General features: G+C 46.0%; 1 protein-coding gene across 6 annotated transcripts in view; it reads left to right on the forward strand.

Annotated features, from left to right (window-relative positions):
- Positions 1–15482, forward strand: part of PPP6R3 (protein phosphatase 6 regulatory subunit 3) — a 114398-nt gene that overhangs the window by 56232 nt on the left and 42684 nt on the right. For all 6 annotated transcript variants that reach the window (XM_069066527.1, XM_069066526.1, XM_069066531.1 and 3 more), the window contains 7 exons: positions 3366–3495; positions 5596–5748; positions 7346–7495; positions 8183–8247; positions 9308–9423; positions 10945–11030; positions 14900–14986. In XM_069066527.1, the coding sequence (XP_068922628.1) occupies positions 3366–3495; positions 5596–5748; positions 7346–7495; positions 8183–8247; positions 9308–9423; positions 10945–11030; positions 14900–14986 (787 nt within the window). The remainder of the gene's footprint in view (positions 1–3365; positions 3496–5595; positions 5749–7345; positions 7496–8182; positions 8248–9307; positions 9424–10944; positions 11031–14899; positions 14987–15482) is intronic.

Below are 15482 nucleotides of genomic sequence, written 5' to 3' on the forward strand. Positions count from 1 at the left end.
TATCCTCAGCTCTTAACAGAGTGCCTGGGACCTTGGGGGCCCTTCGTAAATGTATGCTTATTGATTAAAGACCTCAGGAATGCAATAATGTACCCAAACTGCTTTGTAAACCTGTTGGTGAGCCTAAAAGCACCATGTAGATAGGAGGATTATTTATGTTTAGTGGCATTAGAAAGTGCAGTTTGGTGGTAGAGCTGGAGGGCCAGCCTTGGAGTTGAGAATTCTTTGTTCTGAGTTCTGCTTCAGATACTAATCATTTGTGGTGCCACTGGGTGCTGACCCGCCCTGGTTGAGGGGTGGTGGACCCTGTTCCTGCAGACGGGGTAGAGAACTGTTGTCCTGGTGAGGTACCCAGGACCTAGGCACTCACATCTTAAATCTAGCAGCAGCCACGCTGAAGGGCAGAGCAATGGCACCCCTCGGTACTGTTTTCTGTCCATCCCCAGACTGACGAGCTCAGGGGCTCAGGAGCGTTTCCGTTAAGAGTTTATAAAACACTTAGGCCGCAGCTTTATTGCATCGTTGTGTCTGTCTCTCTGTCAGAAAAACCACACCATGGTTGGGCTTGTGCTTGATACACATCCCAGGCCCTTTTCTGAGGTGCTGTCCCTAACTGATGCAGGCGAATTTGGGGTTAAGGCTGCCAGCCCAGGCTAGAGAGGGGCCTGCTCTTGAAGCATTGTCACTGAAGCTTGTGTGGGGGAGCCTTGAGCGTTGGTGCCTCCTGCAGGACAGAGGAGTGGCCCCAAGCATTCTGCTCCACTGCCTGCTTCTCCATCGGTCCTTGTCTAGGCCTTTTTGTATAGAAACAGAGGCAGGCACCAGGGGGAGAATTGGCAGCAGCAGATGTCATGGGAGAGGCAGCGCGTCTTTCAGGGAGGAGCAGATCCTAATTCCTGTTAAACACCTAGGAGTTTAGTGCAGACCTCATTTGTGTGTAGGATCAGCAGTTTGCCCCGATAGAAGACGCAGACTGTTGACTGCGTTTACAAGGCCCCATAGGAAAGGCTGCATGTGCCTTTTACTGTTGCGCAGACTGGGGAGTATTTGTCATGAAATTGTTGGGTCACGCTGGTGTCTGGTTTCATCGTGGTGGAGAAACAGAATTTTCTGTTCCAGTTTGATCCTATTTTTCTTATCATGAGATTCTCTCACTTCCCCTCCCCCTTGTCCCACTAAGAAGGTAAGAAATACAAAACCCATTCCAATTATGAAATCGTGCAAAACAAATTTCCACATTATCCCTGTTTTTTAAAAAAAAGAAAGAAAGAAAAAGTATTCTTCAGCCTGCATTCTTGAGTCCATCAGTTCTTTCTGGAGGTGGATCATGTTTCATCATGAGTCCTTTAGAATTGCCATGACTCATTGTATTGATCAGAGTAGCCAAGTCTTTCACAGGTGATCATTGTTAAAGTGTTGCTGTTATTGTGTGCGAAGATGGCCTGGTTCTGCACACTTCCATTTGTATCAGTTCATATGAGTCTTCCCAGGTTTTTCAGAAACAATCCTGATTGTCATTTCTTCTAGCACAATAATATTCCATCACAGTCATATGCCACAGTTTGTTTGGCCGTTCGCTAATTGATAGACATTCCCTCAATTTCCAGTTCTTGGCCACCACAAAAAGAACTGATATAAATATTTTTGTACACATGGGTCCTTCTCCTTTTTCTTTGATCTCTATGGGGTTTAGCCCTAGTAACAGTTTTTCTGTGACAAAGGGTGTGCACAGTTGAATCGCTTTTGGGGAATAGTTCTAAATTGTTTTCTAGAGTGGTTGAACCTGTTCACAGTTCCAACAGCAGTGCGTTAGTGTACCCATTTTCCCATAACCCCGCATCAATTTGATGAATGTGAGATGTTGTTTTATTTTAAATTAATTTTAATTTAAAATTAATTTAAATTAAATTAAAAACACAGTTGTTTTATTTTACATTTCTCTATTAGTGATTTAGAGCATTTTTTCCATATGACTGTTGATATCTTGGATTTCTTCCTCTGAACACAGCTTGTCCATATTCCTTGATCATTTATCAATTTGAGAATGACTTTCATTCTTATAAATTTGACTCATTTCCTTCTATATTTGAGAAATGTGACCTTTATTAGAGAAATAACTACCGAGATTCTTTTTCTCTAAAGTTCTGTTTTATCTTCTGTGCACTTCTCTATTTTTTGTTTGGTCATGAACACTTCCCCTACCCATAGATCTGACTGATGATTTCTTCTGTGCTTTTCTAATTTGGTTATGATGTCTAACTCATTTGAATATTGTCTTTGTATATGGTGTGAGATGTTGTTCTATATGTAGCTTCTGCCTTTTCTCAACATTTTTTGTCTTAATAGTGAATTCTTGCTCAAATAGCTGGAATGTTTGGTTTTATTAATTAGTTAATTTTTAGCTTTCAACATTCATTTCCACAAGACAATGAAATCCAGATTTTCTCCCCATCTCTGCCCTGCCACCCCATCCCAAGATGGCATACATTCTGATTAGCCCTTCCCCTAGTCTGCCCTTCCTGCTATCACACCCCATACCCCCTAATCCCCCTTCCTTCCTTGTAGAGCAAGATGGCTTTCTAAACCCCATTGCCTGTATATTTTTGGAATGTTTGGGTTTATCACACATTAGGTTACTGTTCTCATTTGCTTCTGTATATTGTGTCGCTGATCTGTTCCATTGATTGACTTCTCTGTTTCTTACCCAGAACCAGATGATTTTGATGATTACAACTTTATAGCATAGTTTAAAAACTGCTAGTGCTAGACCTTCCTGCCTGCCCATTTTTTCATTGATTTCCTTGGTATTCTTGATCTTTTGTTAGCTCTATAAAGTAATTCTTTAGCAGTTTGATTGGTGTTACACTGAATAAGTAAATTAATCTAGCCAGTATTGCCATTTTGTTACATTGGCTTGGTGATTTTTCCCCAGTTATTTAGATCTGGCTTTTATTTATGTGAAGAATGTTTTGTAATTGTGTTTGTGCAGTTTCTCTGTATGCTTTGGTGAGTAGTCTCCCTAGTATTTTATACTTTCTTCAGTTATTTGGAGTGTAACTTCTATCTCTTCTGCTGGGTTTTGTTGGTTATATATAGAAATGCTTGTGATTTATGTGGGTTTTTGAGAAACTGAATTTTCAAAACATTTATAACAGGACTTGGAAGAGCTTTTGTAACCTGCCTCTGAGGTTTCCTCACATTATTATGATGGCGATGCTAGACTCATTTCTGTCTTTGTCCTCTTCAGAGGAGGGTTTGATGACGTGGTTGCTCAATACCTTGGTCAGATTTTAATTTCTTCTTTCAAAGAACTGAATGATTTGCTTTGACACGTTAGTAGATAAATTAATTTGCTTTATTTCAAGATTTGAAGGCCACATAGAAATCTGCCCACCAGGCATGAGTCACTCAGCATATTCAGTCAACAAAAGTGTTTTAGAAGCCATAAGAGGAAGACTCTCCGCTTTCCATGAACTCCTGCTTGAGCCACCCAAGGTAAGTTCATGAATTTAAGAGAGATTGGTCTGCTTATTAGAGTTCTGAGCTCAGAAGCTATTGGTAAATCTTGTTTTTGTAAACTCCTTTACTTTCTTGCAGTTATCTCTTGAGTAAACATGCTAAAAATAATCTAACTCTGAACCATGAGGGACAGCCTGACAGCTGCTGTTCTGATGATTGGTTCTTTGATATACCCTGTGTTACCTGAATTGGTGGAATTTAAAAGTCTTTGAGTGAAATTAGCAGAATTTCTCACTTTTGAAAGTTTGGGTTTTTTTCCCCTCCCCAAGAGCCAGTTTTTGGATTATATATGTGATAATACCTCAAAAGTAATTCTTAACATATTTTGATACATTCAAAAATTAACAGTCTTTGAAGAGGTATGCACTTTAATAAGGAAGGTGATGGCCATATTGCCTCAAAGCTGTCTTATTGAGGGAGTAAGAAATTGTCAGAGCTGTAGGAGACTTGAAGAGTTTTCATCTTTCATTTAATTAAGTCCTTTCTTGGTAAATGAACAGTGAGGGTAAGCTCCAAGCTGCAGCACTAAGTGACAGGCCTCCTTAAAGTGGTTCAGGTCACTGTGTGAGACACAGGTGGGGAGAAGGCATCTGCTCCTTCTGAAGGGCTGGTAGGGAGGCCCTCAGCCTCCCAGCCTGAATCCTTGTGTTAGGGCTTCTCTCTCAGCACACAGCTGCCTCCTTGGGACAGGGTGGAAAGTTACTTTAATCTAAGCTGGTCTTGTGGTATGCTCTTTGGCATGGAGATCTCCAGTGGTCACTATTGGGAATTGATTATTATTAGCTAATAAGTAGATAAAATGCAGTTGTTTTTTTTTACCTAGTGGTATCAACATTTTGGAAATGCTTCTATTCAGAATAATTCTTTGAAGCATTCCAAAGTTCGTGTTTTTTGAATGAATGTTGCTTCCAAGGTTTTCCAACTTCTAGTGCCATAGAAATCAGTGTCAGTAGTTTCCATCTGGCATTCTACCTGGTGCTGTGCCCAGCCGTCTTTTCTCTGAAAGTTAATTATTTTATATTCGATTTTTGTGAGATGCTGAATGCAGCCTCAAGGTGGCTTTAGATCAGGGATCAACCTCGGTCATGGCCAAGGTGCACTGTGGGTATGAACCATGCTCCTGGATACCAGTGTCAGGGCACAATGGGGAGAGGTGAAGAGAGCTGTTGGTCGGCTTTTCCTGCCTCTGTTTTCTGTGGAACAACAACATACCTCTTGATAGAGACGTCCTTCTGGGCTTTGTGTTCTGGGGTCTGTGCCCCAGGAAGGCCAGCTGCCATCAGCTCCCCTCCTAAGAGGGAGCAAAGTCCTTTGGCAGGTGGGAGGCTTTATTGGTGCTTCTTAGAGTGGTTCTGTGAACCACAGGCTCTTCTCTGCTTTGTGGCCTAGACTCTTTTAGCACAGTCCAGAGCAGCCTGTAGATACCTTCTCAGAAGCAAGATTTTTACTTGTATAAAATAAAGTACATAGGATTGCATTGAAATAAAGATCCCAGTTTTTTCCCACCAGGTTCATCCTCTGAAATCTTTCCCTGATCTCTAGGGTACGAAGGTTACCTGCTATAGGCTTCCAAGGTTTTCTAGATTTTGCTTGAAGCTGGAGTATGATGAGTGTAAAATGGGGAGTGTGTACATTTGAAGGGAGATGTGATATGAAGGGGCGGGGCATTGAGGAGGCAGGGATGGAGATCACTGACAGTGGGGGAGGGAAGTGTGTGAATAGTTAACTTTTTTTTTCTTGGTTTGCCTATAAAATTTCTAGATTTCTTTTTGCATCTTTGAGACTTGACTTATAGAAACTGTGCTTTTTTCTTCTTCAAAATGAAGAGATTGGGTTAGGTGACTTTTTAAGCCCCTTTCAGCCCCAAAACCTTTGAATGAGAGAACAGCTTTTTGCCTGTAGTAATTTAGTGGCTCGGTGGCCATGTAAATGAGCTTATTGGAAATCAGCCTTGCTGCAGTTCCTGGCCTGAAGATTAAGTCTTTTGCCCTGAAAAATTAGAGCCAGTTTAGACACAAATCAATTTGTGGAGAGTTCTATATTGAGTTGAGATCAGTGGTGTTTTTCTCTCTTTAGAAAAGTGTTATGAAGACAACCTGGGGCGTGTTGGACCCTCCCGTCGGGAACACTCGATTAAATGTGATCCGGCTGATCTCAAGCCTCCTGCAGACCAACACCGACAGTGTCAACGCGGACCTGGTGGAGCTCAACAGCATCGGCGTGATACTGGTAAGGGCTTGCCTTCTCTCTGGGCCCACGGGGCGGGGGCGCCTCTGAAGAATGCCTTCTGGAAGCTTTGCTCTGCAGCTTTCTCCCCCTCCTGTGCTCAGTAAACTCCCAGACAGTCTGTCCGCGTCCACGCAGACTGGCTAGCTCAGGCCTGCTGAGTCTGTGTTCTGTACAGAGCCCTCCTGCAAGGCCGGGGAGGGTGTGCACTGAGCAGAGCCTTCCCCAGTCAGCTGCCCTCTCCCTCCTCCCTTGTGGCTTCCACACAGTCGAAGAATTGACTCTGTCCAGGTGTTGAAAGCCCCCCACCTCATGTTCCTCTGCTTCACACACTCAGTGCTCCAGCCAGAGGGAGCTTCCGGATCCCCGTGTTCCCTGTGCCTGGGATGCATGTCTGATCCGTGTCTGATCCTTAATTCCCATCTCCAGCGTAAGGCCATTCCTCTTTCCCTCACCCCAATGCCTAGGATTCAGTTTGTATGTACTTGCGTGCATACATGTGTGTACTTGTATGTATACATGTCAGCTCCCTCGATAGAATGTAAGCTCCTTGAGGGCAAGGGCTGCCTCCTCTTTGCCTTCAGCTGGTGGTTAATTATGCTTAGGCCTGGGAAATTCACATGGGGATTGTCCGTTATTTGTTTTTGTTACTTGGCTCGGAGGAGCTTGAGAAATGTTGTGGCTTCTTTCAATGATCTAATATTGATAACAGGTATATAGGAAAAGAAAGAGTTTGTATGATCTCATCTTAAAAACCATATTGGCCAAAACAAAAACGGAGGAATCCCCAGAGCAGGGTTGGGACGGAGATTCTGGCTTAGGCATGGAAGGGTAAGATGAGGGGCTTTCTCCATCTCCCTGCACTGGGGGAGTCAGTAAGAGTCGTTCTGACCTTGGTCTCTGATTTGGTCTCTTCTCTCATTCTAATTAGTATTGTCTAGAGAGTGAGCAGTAGCCATAGCCCACAGAGTTCTGGCTGCTCAGCACGCAGAAGAGAAATACGGTTTTGCAACATCATTAAATGCAGGCTGCTGGTGCTCCTTTTGGTAGGGTTGTTTTCAGTCCCTAATTGGAATGTCAGAATTTGACTGAGGCTTTATTCTTTTGGTCAGGCCCCTGCCCCCAAGAGCATGGCTCTCAGGCTGTCTGTGAGCAGGCAAGGTGTCCCCCATGGTCCTTTGTCACATGCCTTTGGCTGATGCTGCAAGAGTTGCAGACCAGGAGCTCTGTGGGGAATGATCACACTGCTCAGGAAGGCTGACCGCTGCACCGGTGTGCTGTGTGTTGTGTGCATGTGTGCCCCTGTGCTCCTCTCGTTGAAAACCCCTTCTGTCGGGAGCTTACCATCGCCAGATGCTTTATGCTGTTCCCCTGAGATCCTGTGAAAATCCTCATGGAGCCATAGAGTGGACAGACCTTTTCTATCGTCCAGGCTGATTGTTCATTTGACTGTGATTTATGCTGAGACCCTCCATTCTCACTTTGTAGACATACCATGGCTGCTGATTGAATTTCCTTTAGTGAAATTGTGTTTTAAATTCATTATTTATATAGTGAACTAAGAATTTTAAAATAAAGCCCCCCCTTTTTTTTTTGGCAGGATATGTTCTTCAGATATACATGGAATAATTTTTTACATACTCAAGTAGAAATCTGTATTGCCTTGATTCTTGCAAGTCCTTTTGAAAGCCCAGAAAACGGCACCGTTACTGATCAGGATTCCACTGGTGACAATCTTTTACTGAGACACGTAAGACCCCTCTCTTCCTGGTGTCTTTTTTGGGGGATTTGATGACAGAACAGACATTGGAGAGCACTGTGGTCAGTTTCAGAGCTTGGTGCCTCCCTTTATTTGGGCAGATCCCTTCACCTCCCTGAGCCTCAGCTAACACATCTGTGCAGGGCCAGCCTCTGAGGGTCCCTCCCAGTGCTAGCTCTACGGTTGGGGGTGGGAGAGGGGGAGGTGGGACTGAGTTCCCACACTGGGCGGTTTTTTCCTGAATCTGCCTCACCTGCATTAAGTCAGCTTCTCTCTAGTCCTCATTGACTTGGTTTTCTTAGCCTTCCTGCCCTGAAAAAAGCGAGGGTTGGGCTGTCATTTCCTCTAGTTCCCTCTAGTGTTTTGCTCAGTCTCCTTCTTGGCTTGATTTTCTTAACTGATCTCAACCCTGAATCAGAAGCAAGTCTTTTCCCTTTGAATTTTCAGATCAGTTTGACCATGTGCCTCTTGTGGCCTGGGGCCCTGTGACTGCTTGTGGTCACATTGGTTTTGCTTAAAGGGCATGCTCTATCCTCTGTTGGATGTTTAAATTATATGTAGCGTTCTATGACTAAAATGACTTCATTCACAGTCAGTGTCGTTTGATGGAAAAACATTTCAATGTTAACTGGAACTTTTTTCTTTCTTTCTTTAAAAAAACAAACAAACAAAAAACAGCTGTTTCTTAAGTGCCAATTAGTGGAACGAATACTTGAAGCCTGGGAAATGAATGAGAAGAAACAGTGAGTAATCCCAGTTTTCTCTCTTGGAAACATATTTGGATTTGTGAGTTGAATTAAGCAGTAGGTCCTGAGTTCCAGAAAGCTCTAGGTATCTGAAGGCTGTAGACAGCCCCCACAGACTTGTGGGTGCAAATGCAAGGCATTGAGGGTAGACAGATGAACTTGGGTCTCTGCCACCTGGGAATGTTGTATGGGAGAGGGAGGGGAATTCACCCTCTGCTTCCATGTGCAAAGCCAGCTGCCCTAGTGGGCCTGGGTTCATGTAGAGTGACTTCTACATGTGAGGTTGACCAGAAGTTAGGCATGCCAGGACAGCGACTCCTCTGCCCCCAGCGGTCCCTGGGATTAGGGGGAAAGGCTTTGGAGACCTTCTGACCCCTGTCTGGTCCTCGATGCTTGAATCGGCTTTACTAGAAAACAAGAGCTTTCCTTACTTAACTATGGAAAAATCTTACACAAATTCCCTGGGAGCACAGGTAGAAGGTAGAAATGGGCTCTGAAGCTGCCTTTAGCTGACCTTGTACCTGCTCAGAGCTTTTTCTTTGATCTGGTTAAACTTTAGTCAGTAGCTTAACCCAGAGGAAAGTATGTCACTGAGCATGGGGACCTTTTCATTGGAGAAACCCTAACTAACACATAGAAGATTGATTGACTCAGGCGGATCCACTGCCCATCCGCCTGTGCCCCTGCCCATGGGACTTCCCCTCATCTTGTCCTGCCTCACCTTCTTTGACAGCTTCCTAATCTTTTTTTTTTAAGTAACTTGCTCAAGGTTACATGGCCAGGTGTCTCTGGGTGGGTGCTAAGTATCTGAGCCTGAATTTCATTCCAGGTCATCCCGACACTGGGGCCGGTGCTCTTACTCGCTGAGCCACCTGGCCGCCCCTTCAACAGCTTCCTAATCTTGTAGATAGTTTGAAGACAACAGATTTTTGCCTACAGACTCATTTACCAAGGGCACTCCAGATGAAAACTTTGTCAACTTTGTCATTTACTCATTTAGCCCCATTTCCCTGCTTGGTTTCAACAGACGTGGGCCTCATTGTCCTCTTTCTTTCAGGGCCGAAGGAGGTAGACGCCATGGTTACATGGGCCACCTAACAAGGATTGCCAACTGCATTGTGCACAGCACGGACAAGGGGCCAAACAGTACATTTGTTCAGCAGCTGATTAAAGGTGAGCCGAGCTCCGATGCGTAAAGGGTCTTGGTAGAGCTTTGTCTAGTTGGTTTTATGTTCATTCTGTTTTGGGTTATTCTGAGATGCTAGGAAAAGCTCTGTAGTGCTTTACTTCACAGTTGCCATTTTTATTTTAAAAAGCACCGTTTCTGGGGGTGGCTAGGTGGCACAGTGAATAGAGCATCCACCCTGGAGTCAGGAAGACCTGAGTTCAAATATGACCTCAGACACTTGACACTTGCTAGCTATGTGACCTTGGGCAAGTCACTTAACCCCAGTTGCCCTGCCTTCTCCCTCCAGAAAGACAGAAAAAAAAAGCAGTTTCTGATTTTGGCTACTTTGGTAAATGTGTCCCAGGGAATCTGCCACAAGTGATGGCCGTATAAGATGACCACAGGTGTGATTTCAGGCAGCTTGAACGAGGGCAGGGGGTTTTAGACCATTACAAAAGCCAGCGGCATCTTGAGAGCTTATTTTGCTCTCTTCAGGGTCCTCTTTGATCTCATGTACACGTGATTCTGAGGCAGGCTTTGGTCTCACCAGGCTTCCCAAGGGCCGCATAACCCACATGTTTGAAGAACTTTATTTCAGCTCTAGGGTCACTGCCACATGAATGTCCAGGTTTCCCTCGGCCTCCCTGCCTGTCCCTAGTTGGCCTGGTGGGCTCTGGTCTCTGTAGTTAGCGTCCAGGCCTCTGTCGGGGTTCTTCCGTTGCTCTCTCCTCCTGTAAGTGGGGGTGACCTGCTTTATAGCTTTGAGTTCCCTCCAAATCACCCTGATGGCCATGGCTGTGTTTGTTCCAGATGGAAAAGCAGCCTGTCTTGTGGAGAGGCCAGGGTAGTATCCACCAAGCAGCTGGCCAGCTGAGTGTCTCTGTGGAAGATCTGCCTGGCAGCCTGGCCTCTCCAAGGACTAGCTCCATGCCATGGGCCCACAAGGGAGAGCCAGGAGCGGATTTCATGCAGGGGGTGGGAATGGGGGTCATGGCAAATGACATCCGGTGTTGCTGACGTTCAGGAGGGCCGTCCAGGAGTGTAGTGGGTGAACTGAACGGTGGTGGGCTCGTCCACTGTTGAAGCCCTGGAGTCAGAGGCTGGCTGGAGTGGGGAAGGCTTTGGCTAAGGGTCTGCAGAGAGGCCTCCTGCTCTCAGATTCAGGGAGGTGTCCCCTTGCTCCTCCCCACAACCCTGGGAGGGAGGTGCTGTCAGAGTGCCCATTTTACAGATGAAACCAGGGCAGGCAGAGGTTTGGCGAATTGCCTGGGCCCTGCAGCTGCTCTGTCTTCTTGATTCTGGGCCCTGTGGTGTTTCCCTGCCCCCCGCAGTGGCCTCACACCCACCAGGGTCCCTGCTGTGAGAGCCTCGGGGTTGTGAGTGTGGCAGGAAGAGCTGGGGCTGGGGCAGGAGCTCCAAGGGAGCCCCCATCTTCCTCCCTCCAGTCTCGGTGTCCTGAAGCCTGTGTGTGTGTGCGCAGTAGGGCTGCCCGTTGACCCAGCTCATTCCCTCTCTCCGTTTCCCAGAGCTTCCAGACGACGTCAGAGAACGGTGGGAGACCTTCTGCACCAGCTCTTTAGGGGAGACAAACAAGCGGAACACGGTAGACCTGGTACGTTGGGTGAGGTGCCATTCGTACAGATCTGACGTGCGCCTGCTCTGTGCCTCGCACCGGGCCGAGCGCTTTACAAATATCATCTCAGTTGATCCTCACAACAACCCTACAAAGTAGGTGCCAATCTTATCCCCATTTTACAGTTGAGGAAACTGAGGTTAAACAGTGGTAAAGTGACTTGCCCAGGGTCCCACACCTAGTCAGTGTCTGAGGCCAGGTTTGACCTCAGGTCTTTCTCACTCCAGACCCCATGCTTTGATTTTTTAACCAAAGATTGATTGGTTCAAAGGGGAAGGAAAAAAGCTCTTCTCCATCTCAAGTAGCCATCCTCACAATCCTCTGGCTGATCGGGGCGGTGCATCCCTTCTGTTACGACCCTCTGAGGTTTGTCATCTTGTCAGCTCTTTGTGACTTGGAGTTTCCCTCCCTGAGACATCCTCGTGGTAGCCCCTTGGTGCTTGGCTTGGCTTGGTTTGGTTACTGCCATCTTCTTGGCAGGCGGGCCAGAGCTGGGCTTTCCGGGCCCTGGTGTACTTGGGCCAGCCCCAGCGGCTTATTTTGGGGAGAGCTGTGACTTCCCAGAGTTCCCTTGTTTCCCACATACGGCTTCCAAAGAGGAAGCCCGAGTTGGGGGTGCCTCAATTTCAGGTTACTGAAATAATGCAGCCCCTTACATAGGCAGCTCTGTTAGCTTTGGTCATAAAGGATGTCTGATTTTTAAAAAATGGAATCCTTTATGTTGGTCTTTGGTAGGCCTTTTTACTCCATCATGGGATTCACTTTATGTGATTTGATGAAAGCAGTTTCCCTGAGAGCACACCCCAACTTACAATGGGTAAGACAGATTAGCCCGGATGCCCAGAGAAGGGGGCGTGATCACCATCTGCCACCCTGAATTCAGTCAGCCATGACGGGAAACCCGAATGAGAAGTTTCCAAGCTCTCTTCTCTGTCTCTGCCTCTTCAGTCAAGGTCTCCACTGTTCCCCAGCCTCCCCAATCCTAGGCACAGTGTGGAACCTCCAGGGAAGCAGGAGCGAGGACGTGGGGGAGTGGGTAGCACCCTGGTAGCCAGAGAGCCTGTCCAACAGCCAACGTAGCAGCTCCTCTCCCCAGGAATTCCCGCAAGCATTCCTGTGTTGCGGCCAAGGATGCAAATCCTCCCTTCTCATGGTGACCCACACTTTTCAAGGACGCAGGACCCCCTTCCATGTGTTCTGCTGGAGAAGGCAGGGAAGGTGGCTCTTGGGCAGCAGGGGAAGCCTCCTCTCCAGGGGCTTCGAGGCTTCCAGAAGGGTTTGGGCCACTGCCCCTGGGCTGCAGAAAGTGGAGCTTCTGTCAGGGAGCTAAGTGTATGTTCTGTGGAAACAGAGTGAGAATCGGGAATTCTTCCAGAGGAATGGAGGGAGTTTCTCTTGGTTTTGTGTTCATCTTTTCATGTGATGTCTGCTTGTGCAGCCCTAGTAGAATATTGTTTCCAAAAAGGATTTTCTTTACTACAAGGTAATCCTGTAGTATGATTTTGCACATGCTATGACCTCGCACTCACACAGTGAGGTTTCCGTCAGTGGTCAGTGGCCCAGTTGGCCTCCTTCCCCACAAGGGACAGACAGGGATGCTCTTTCCTAGGTGGAAGGGGCTCTTTCTCTAGTGCTCAGTCCTCCTTAAGCAGTACCACTGACCTGACATGTTCTGGGTGCATAGTAGGAGCTCAATTAAGACTTGGTTGATTGAATGAAACTATAAGTTTAAATGAGTGGAGCTTTCATCTACAGATGTCCCCATTCGAAGGAGCAAAGCTCCATCCACTTTTGTTCCGTGATCTTCTTGGGTCCGTGGCTGTCCCTCCCGACCTGGGCTTCTCTGCCATTTTATGGAGCCATGAGTTCCATACTTGCTTGTATCCACTCAGTTGTCCATCGGAGTTTGATTGCCTCCCTGTCTTGTTTTTGGGTGGGGGAAGGGCACCATCATTTATTTTGTGACAACATAAATTAATTTTGACACCTGAAACTCAAAGGATTTCAAGTAAAACTTAAATTAATATATTTCTCAAGAAACATGCAATAGCAACACAGACTAGTAATAGTCTATATAAATAGTAATACAGACTAAAGTCAGTGAAGTTTAGAAATGATAATACTCTAGCTGTCCAGCAGAGTTACTGTAGAATCACTTAGAGAAGATGAGTCCCAGTGGCCCAACCCTTAAAGCCCCTGTGGGCATGCCTGACCCTTTTCATTATGGTGTTGGGCCACCCCCGGGCCCTTGTCACTAGGAAGGCTGTTGTTACTTGTCTTTTATTGAAATGCCGACACTCCTGGCCTTTCCACCTCCACTTGCTTGGTGAGGCTGTGAGTTTCTCAGTGCCCTTGTTATCGACTCTCGATGAAGCATATGGGGTATCGAAAGGGGAGTTGTTTGGGCCTCTTAGCTTAGCCTCGTGATAGCAATGGTGTAAAAAGCAGAGAAGGTGGAGGGGGAGACTCCAGTTACGGGGTGCCCACGGTGAGCTTTAGGCCCCTGCTTTGAGATTTATATTGATGACCTGCTTAGGATTTTCGTTGAGTTAGTGACAGATTTTTATTTGGAGAGTTAAGCTGAAGAGCGAATTAAAAGAGAGAGAAAGGGTTCTGGCTTCATTTGAGAGAGCAGACACACAGGCCTTAGTTAATAAGGCATTAGGAGGCTCTTCCTACAGCGCACTCAGGGGCTCGCACATGGACCCAGCTTGTGCGCCACACAGGCCTGAGCAGCAGCTGCTGAGGGATGCAGGTGAGCAGCCAGTCCTGCCCGGGTGCCCGTTTCCATACTGGGCTCCAGTTTCCCTCCACAGTTTATTAAGAGGGGAAAGCAAGCTTAATCTCTTTCTGCAGATTGATTCTTCTTGAGGTCAGGGTGAGTTTTCATTTTGTTTTTGTTTATTTACATCAGGCACGTAATGCAATTTATTTTAATCAGCATTATGATGATTCCTCTTACTCTTGAGGTCTGTTAGGCTCGAGGCTTGGGGCAAATAAACCTTTGTCCCGCACTAACCCTGGTGCTGTGTGACAGCAGAGACGTGGTGCCTGAGAGAGATGGGATCTAGGCCCAGGGCAGACTGGGCCAGCTTGTTCCTTCCCTGGCCGTGCTCCATGGCACAGGTGAAGCAAGCAGCTTCCTGTGAGGCTGGCATGCATGCTGGCTGCAGAGGGCCGAACCTTGATCCCAGGGCTCCTCCTGACCTGGGCTCCTTTGCCCTCAGTCCTTAAGGGACCTTGCAGTGCTTGCTGGGTTTGAGAGACGCATCAGGAGCTATAACTATTTATGGCCCAGACCTCCATTTGTTCCCTGTTAAACACCAAGGCAACATGCAGCTGTGGCTCTAGGCCTGACCAGTGTTCCTCTGCACTTCTCAGGGCTCTGAGTCAGGCCTCCCTATCTGGGAGATGGAGGTGGTGGTTTTACATAAACTCAGTCCATTGGTAGTCGTTTTATTTTAGCCATTCTCACCTACTTCCCTGACAAAGCTGCTGTTAGTAGCAAATCCAGATAACTTGAGTTAGAATGATTCTATTTTTCCTGGTCTGCTTATTGGTGGTGGTGGTGGTGGTGAGGAATAGAATGAAGCCAGGGTGGTCTGTAGTTCAGGGCAGCGGAAGAAATATGTGTTGGCAGAATCTACTCCTGAGAAAAATTGGGTTGACTGGGTGGTAAGAGGTTTTTTTTTTTTTTAATGTTGCTACAACTGTCATCAGTCCCTGATTTGGTTTAATCTGTTATGTGCATTTTCTTGTATATATTTTAATAGAAAAACGAATGTGCCTGTTTCATAATGAACATTTCACTACTGGTATTAAATAGTTATGTCCGTTTTTACACATAGGTCACAACCTGCCATATTCATTCATCCAGTGATGATGAAATTGACTTTAAAGAAACGGGTTTCTCGCAGGACTCTTCCTTGCAGCAAGTGAGTGATGTGTATAGTTCTTGCTTTGGGATTTTTTGGATGACAAGTCAGGTTAACTTTTTAAAAACTGTCTTCATAATGTTATGAATTTGTTATGCTTAAATATAAATGCAAATATTTCTATTTTGTAATGCTATTTCATGCCAGTTTTTTAGGGGGACCCAGTGTAGTATCTGAAGGGAATATGTTTGTTTTAATTATGTTTACAGAGCACATTTTTAAAATATCAGCTCCCAATAATGTTGTTAGACAACATTAAACAGATCGTGGAACCCCAGATTAACTGAAGTCCTCATGATGCTGCTTAAAGTTATTTTGCATAATAAAGATAGCTGAGGCTTCTTGTAAACCAGATTTCAGGAAGAAACATAATGAAAACTTTTCACCATCTTCCTTCATCTCCATAGCTTAAGAAAACAGAGCAGCTTTGCCCTAGTCCATAAAAATAAAGAACAGTTTCCTTCTATAAAAAGCACATGCAGGGAAAGGGTGGCTT

Source organism: Petaurus breviceps, unplaced genomic scaffold, assembly GCF_028583685.1.
Source record: "Petaurus breviceps papuanus isolate PSGF00001 unplaced genomic scaffold, PetGlider_PUasm1.0 90721, whole genome shotgun sequence".
NCBI classification, from domain to species: domain Eukaryota; kingdom Metazoa; phylum Chordata; class Mammalia; order Diprotodontia; family Petauridae; genus Petaurus; species Petaurus breviceps.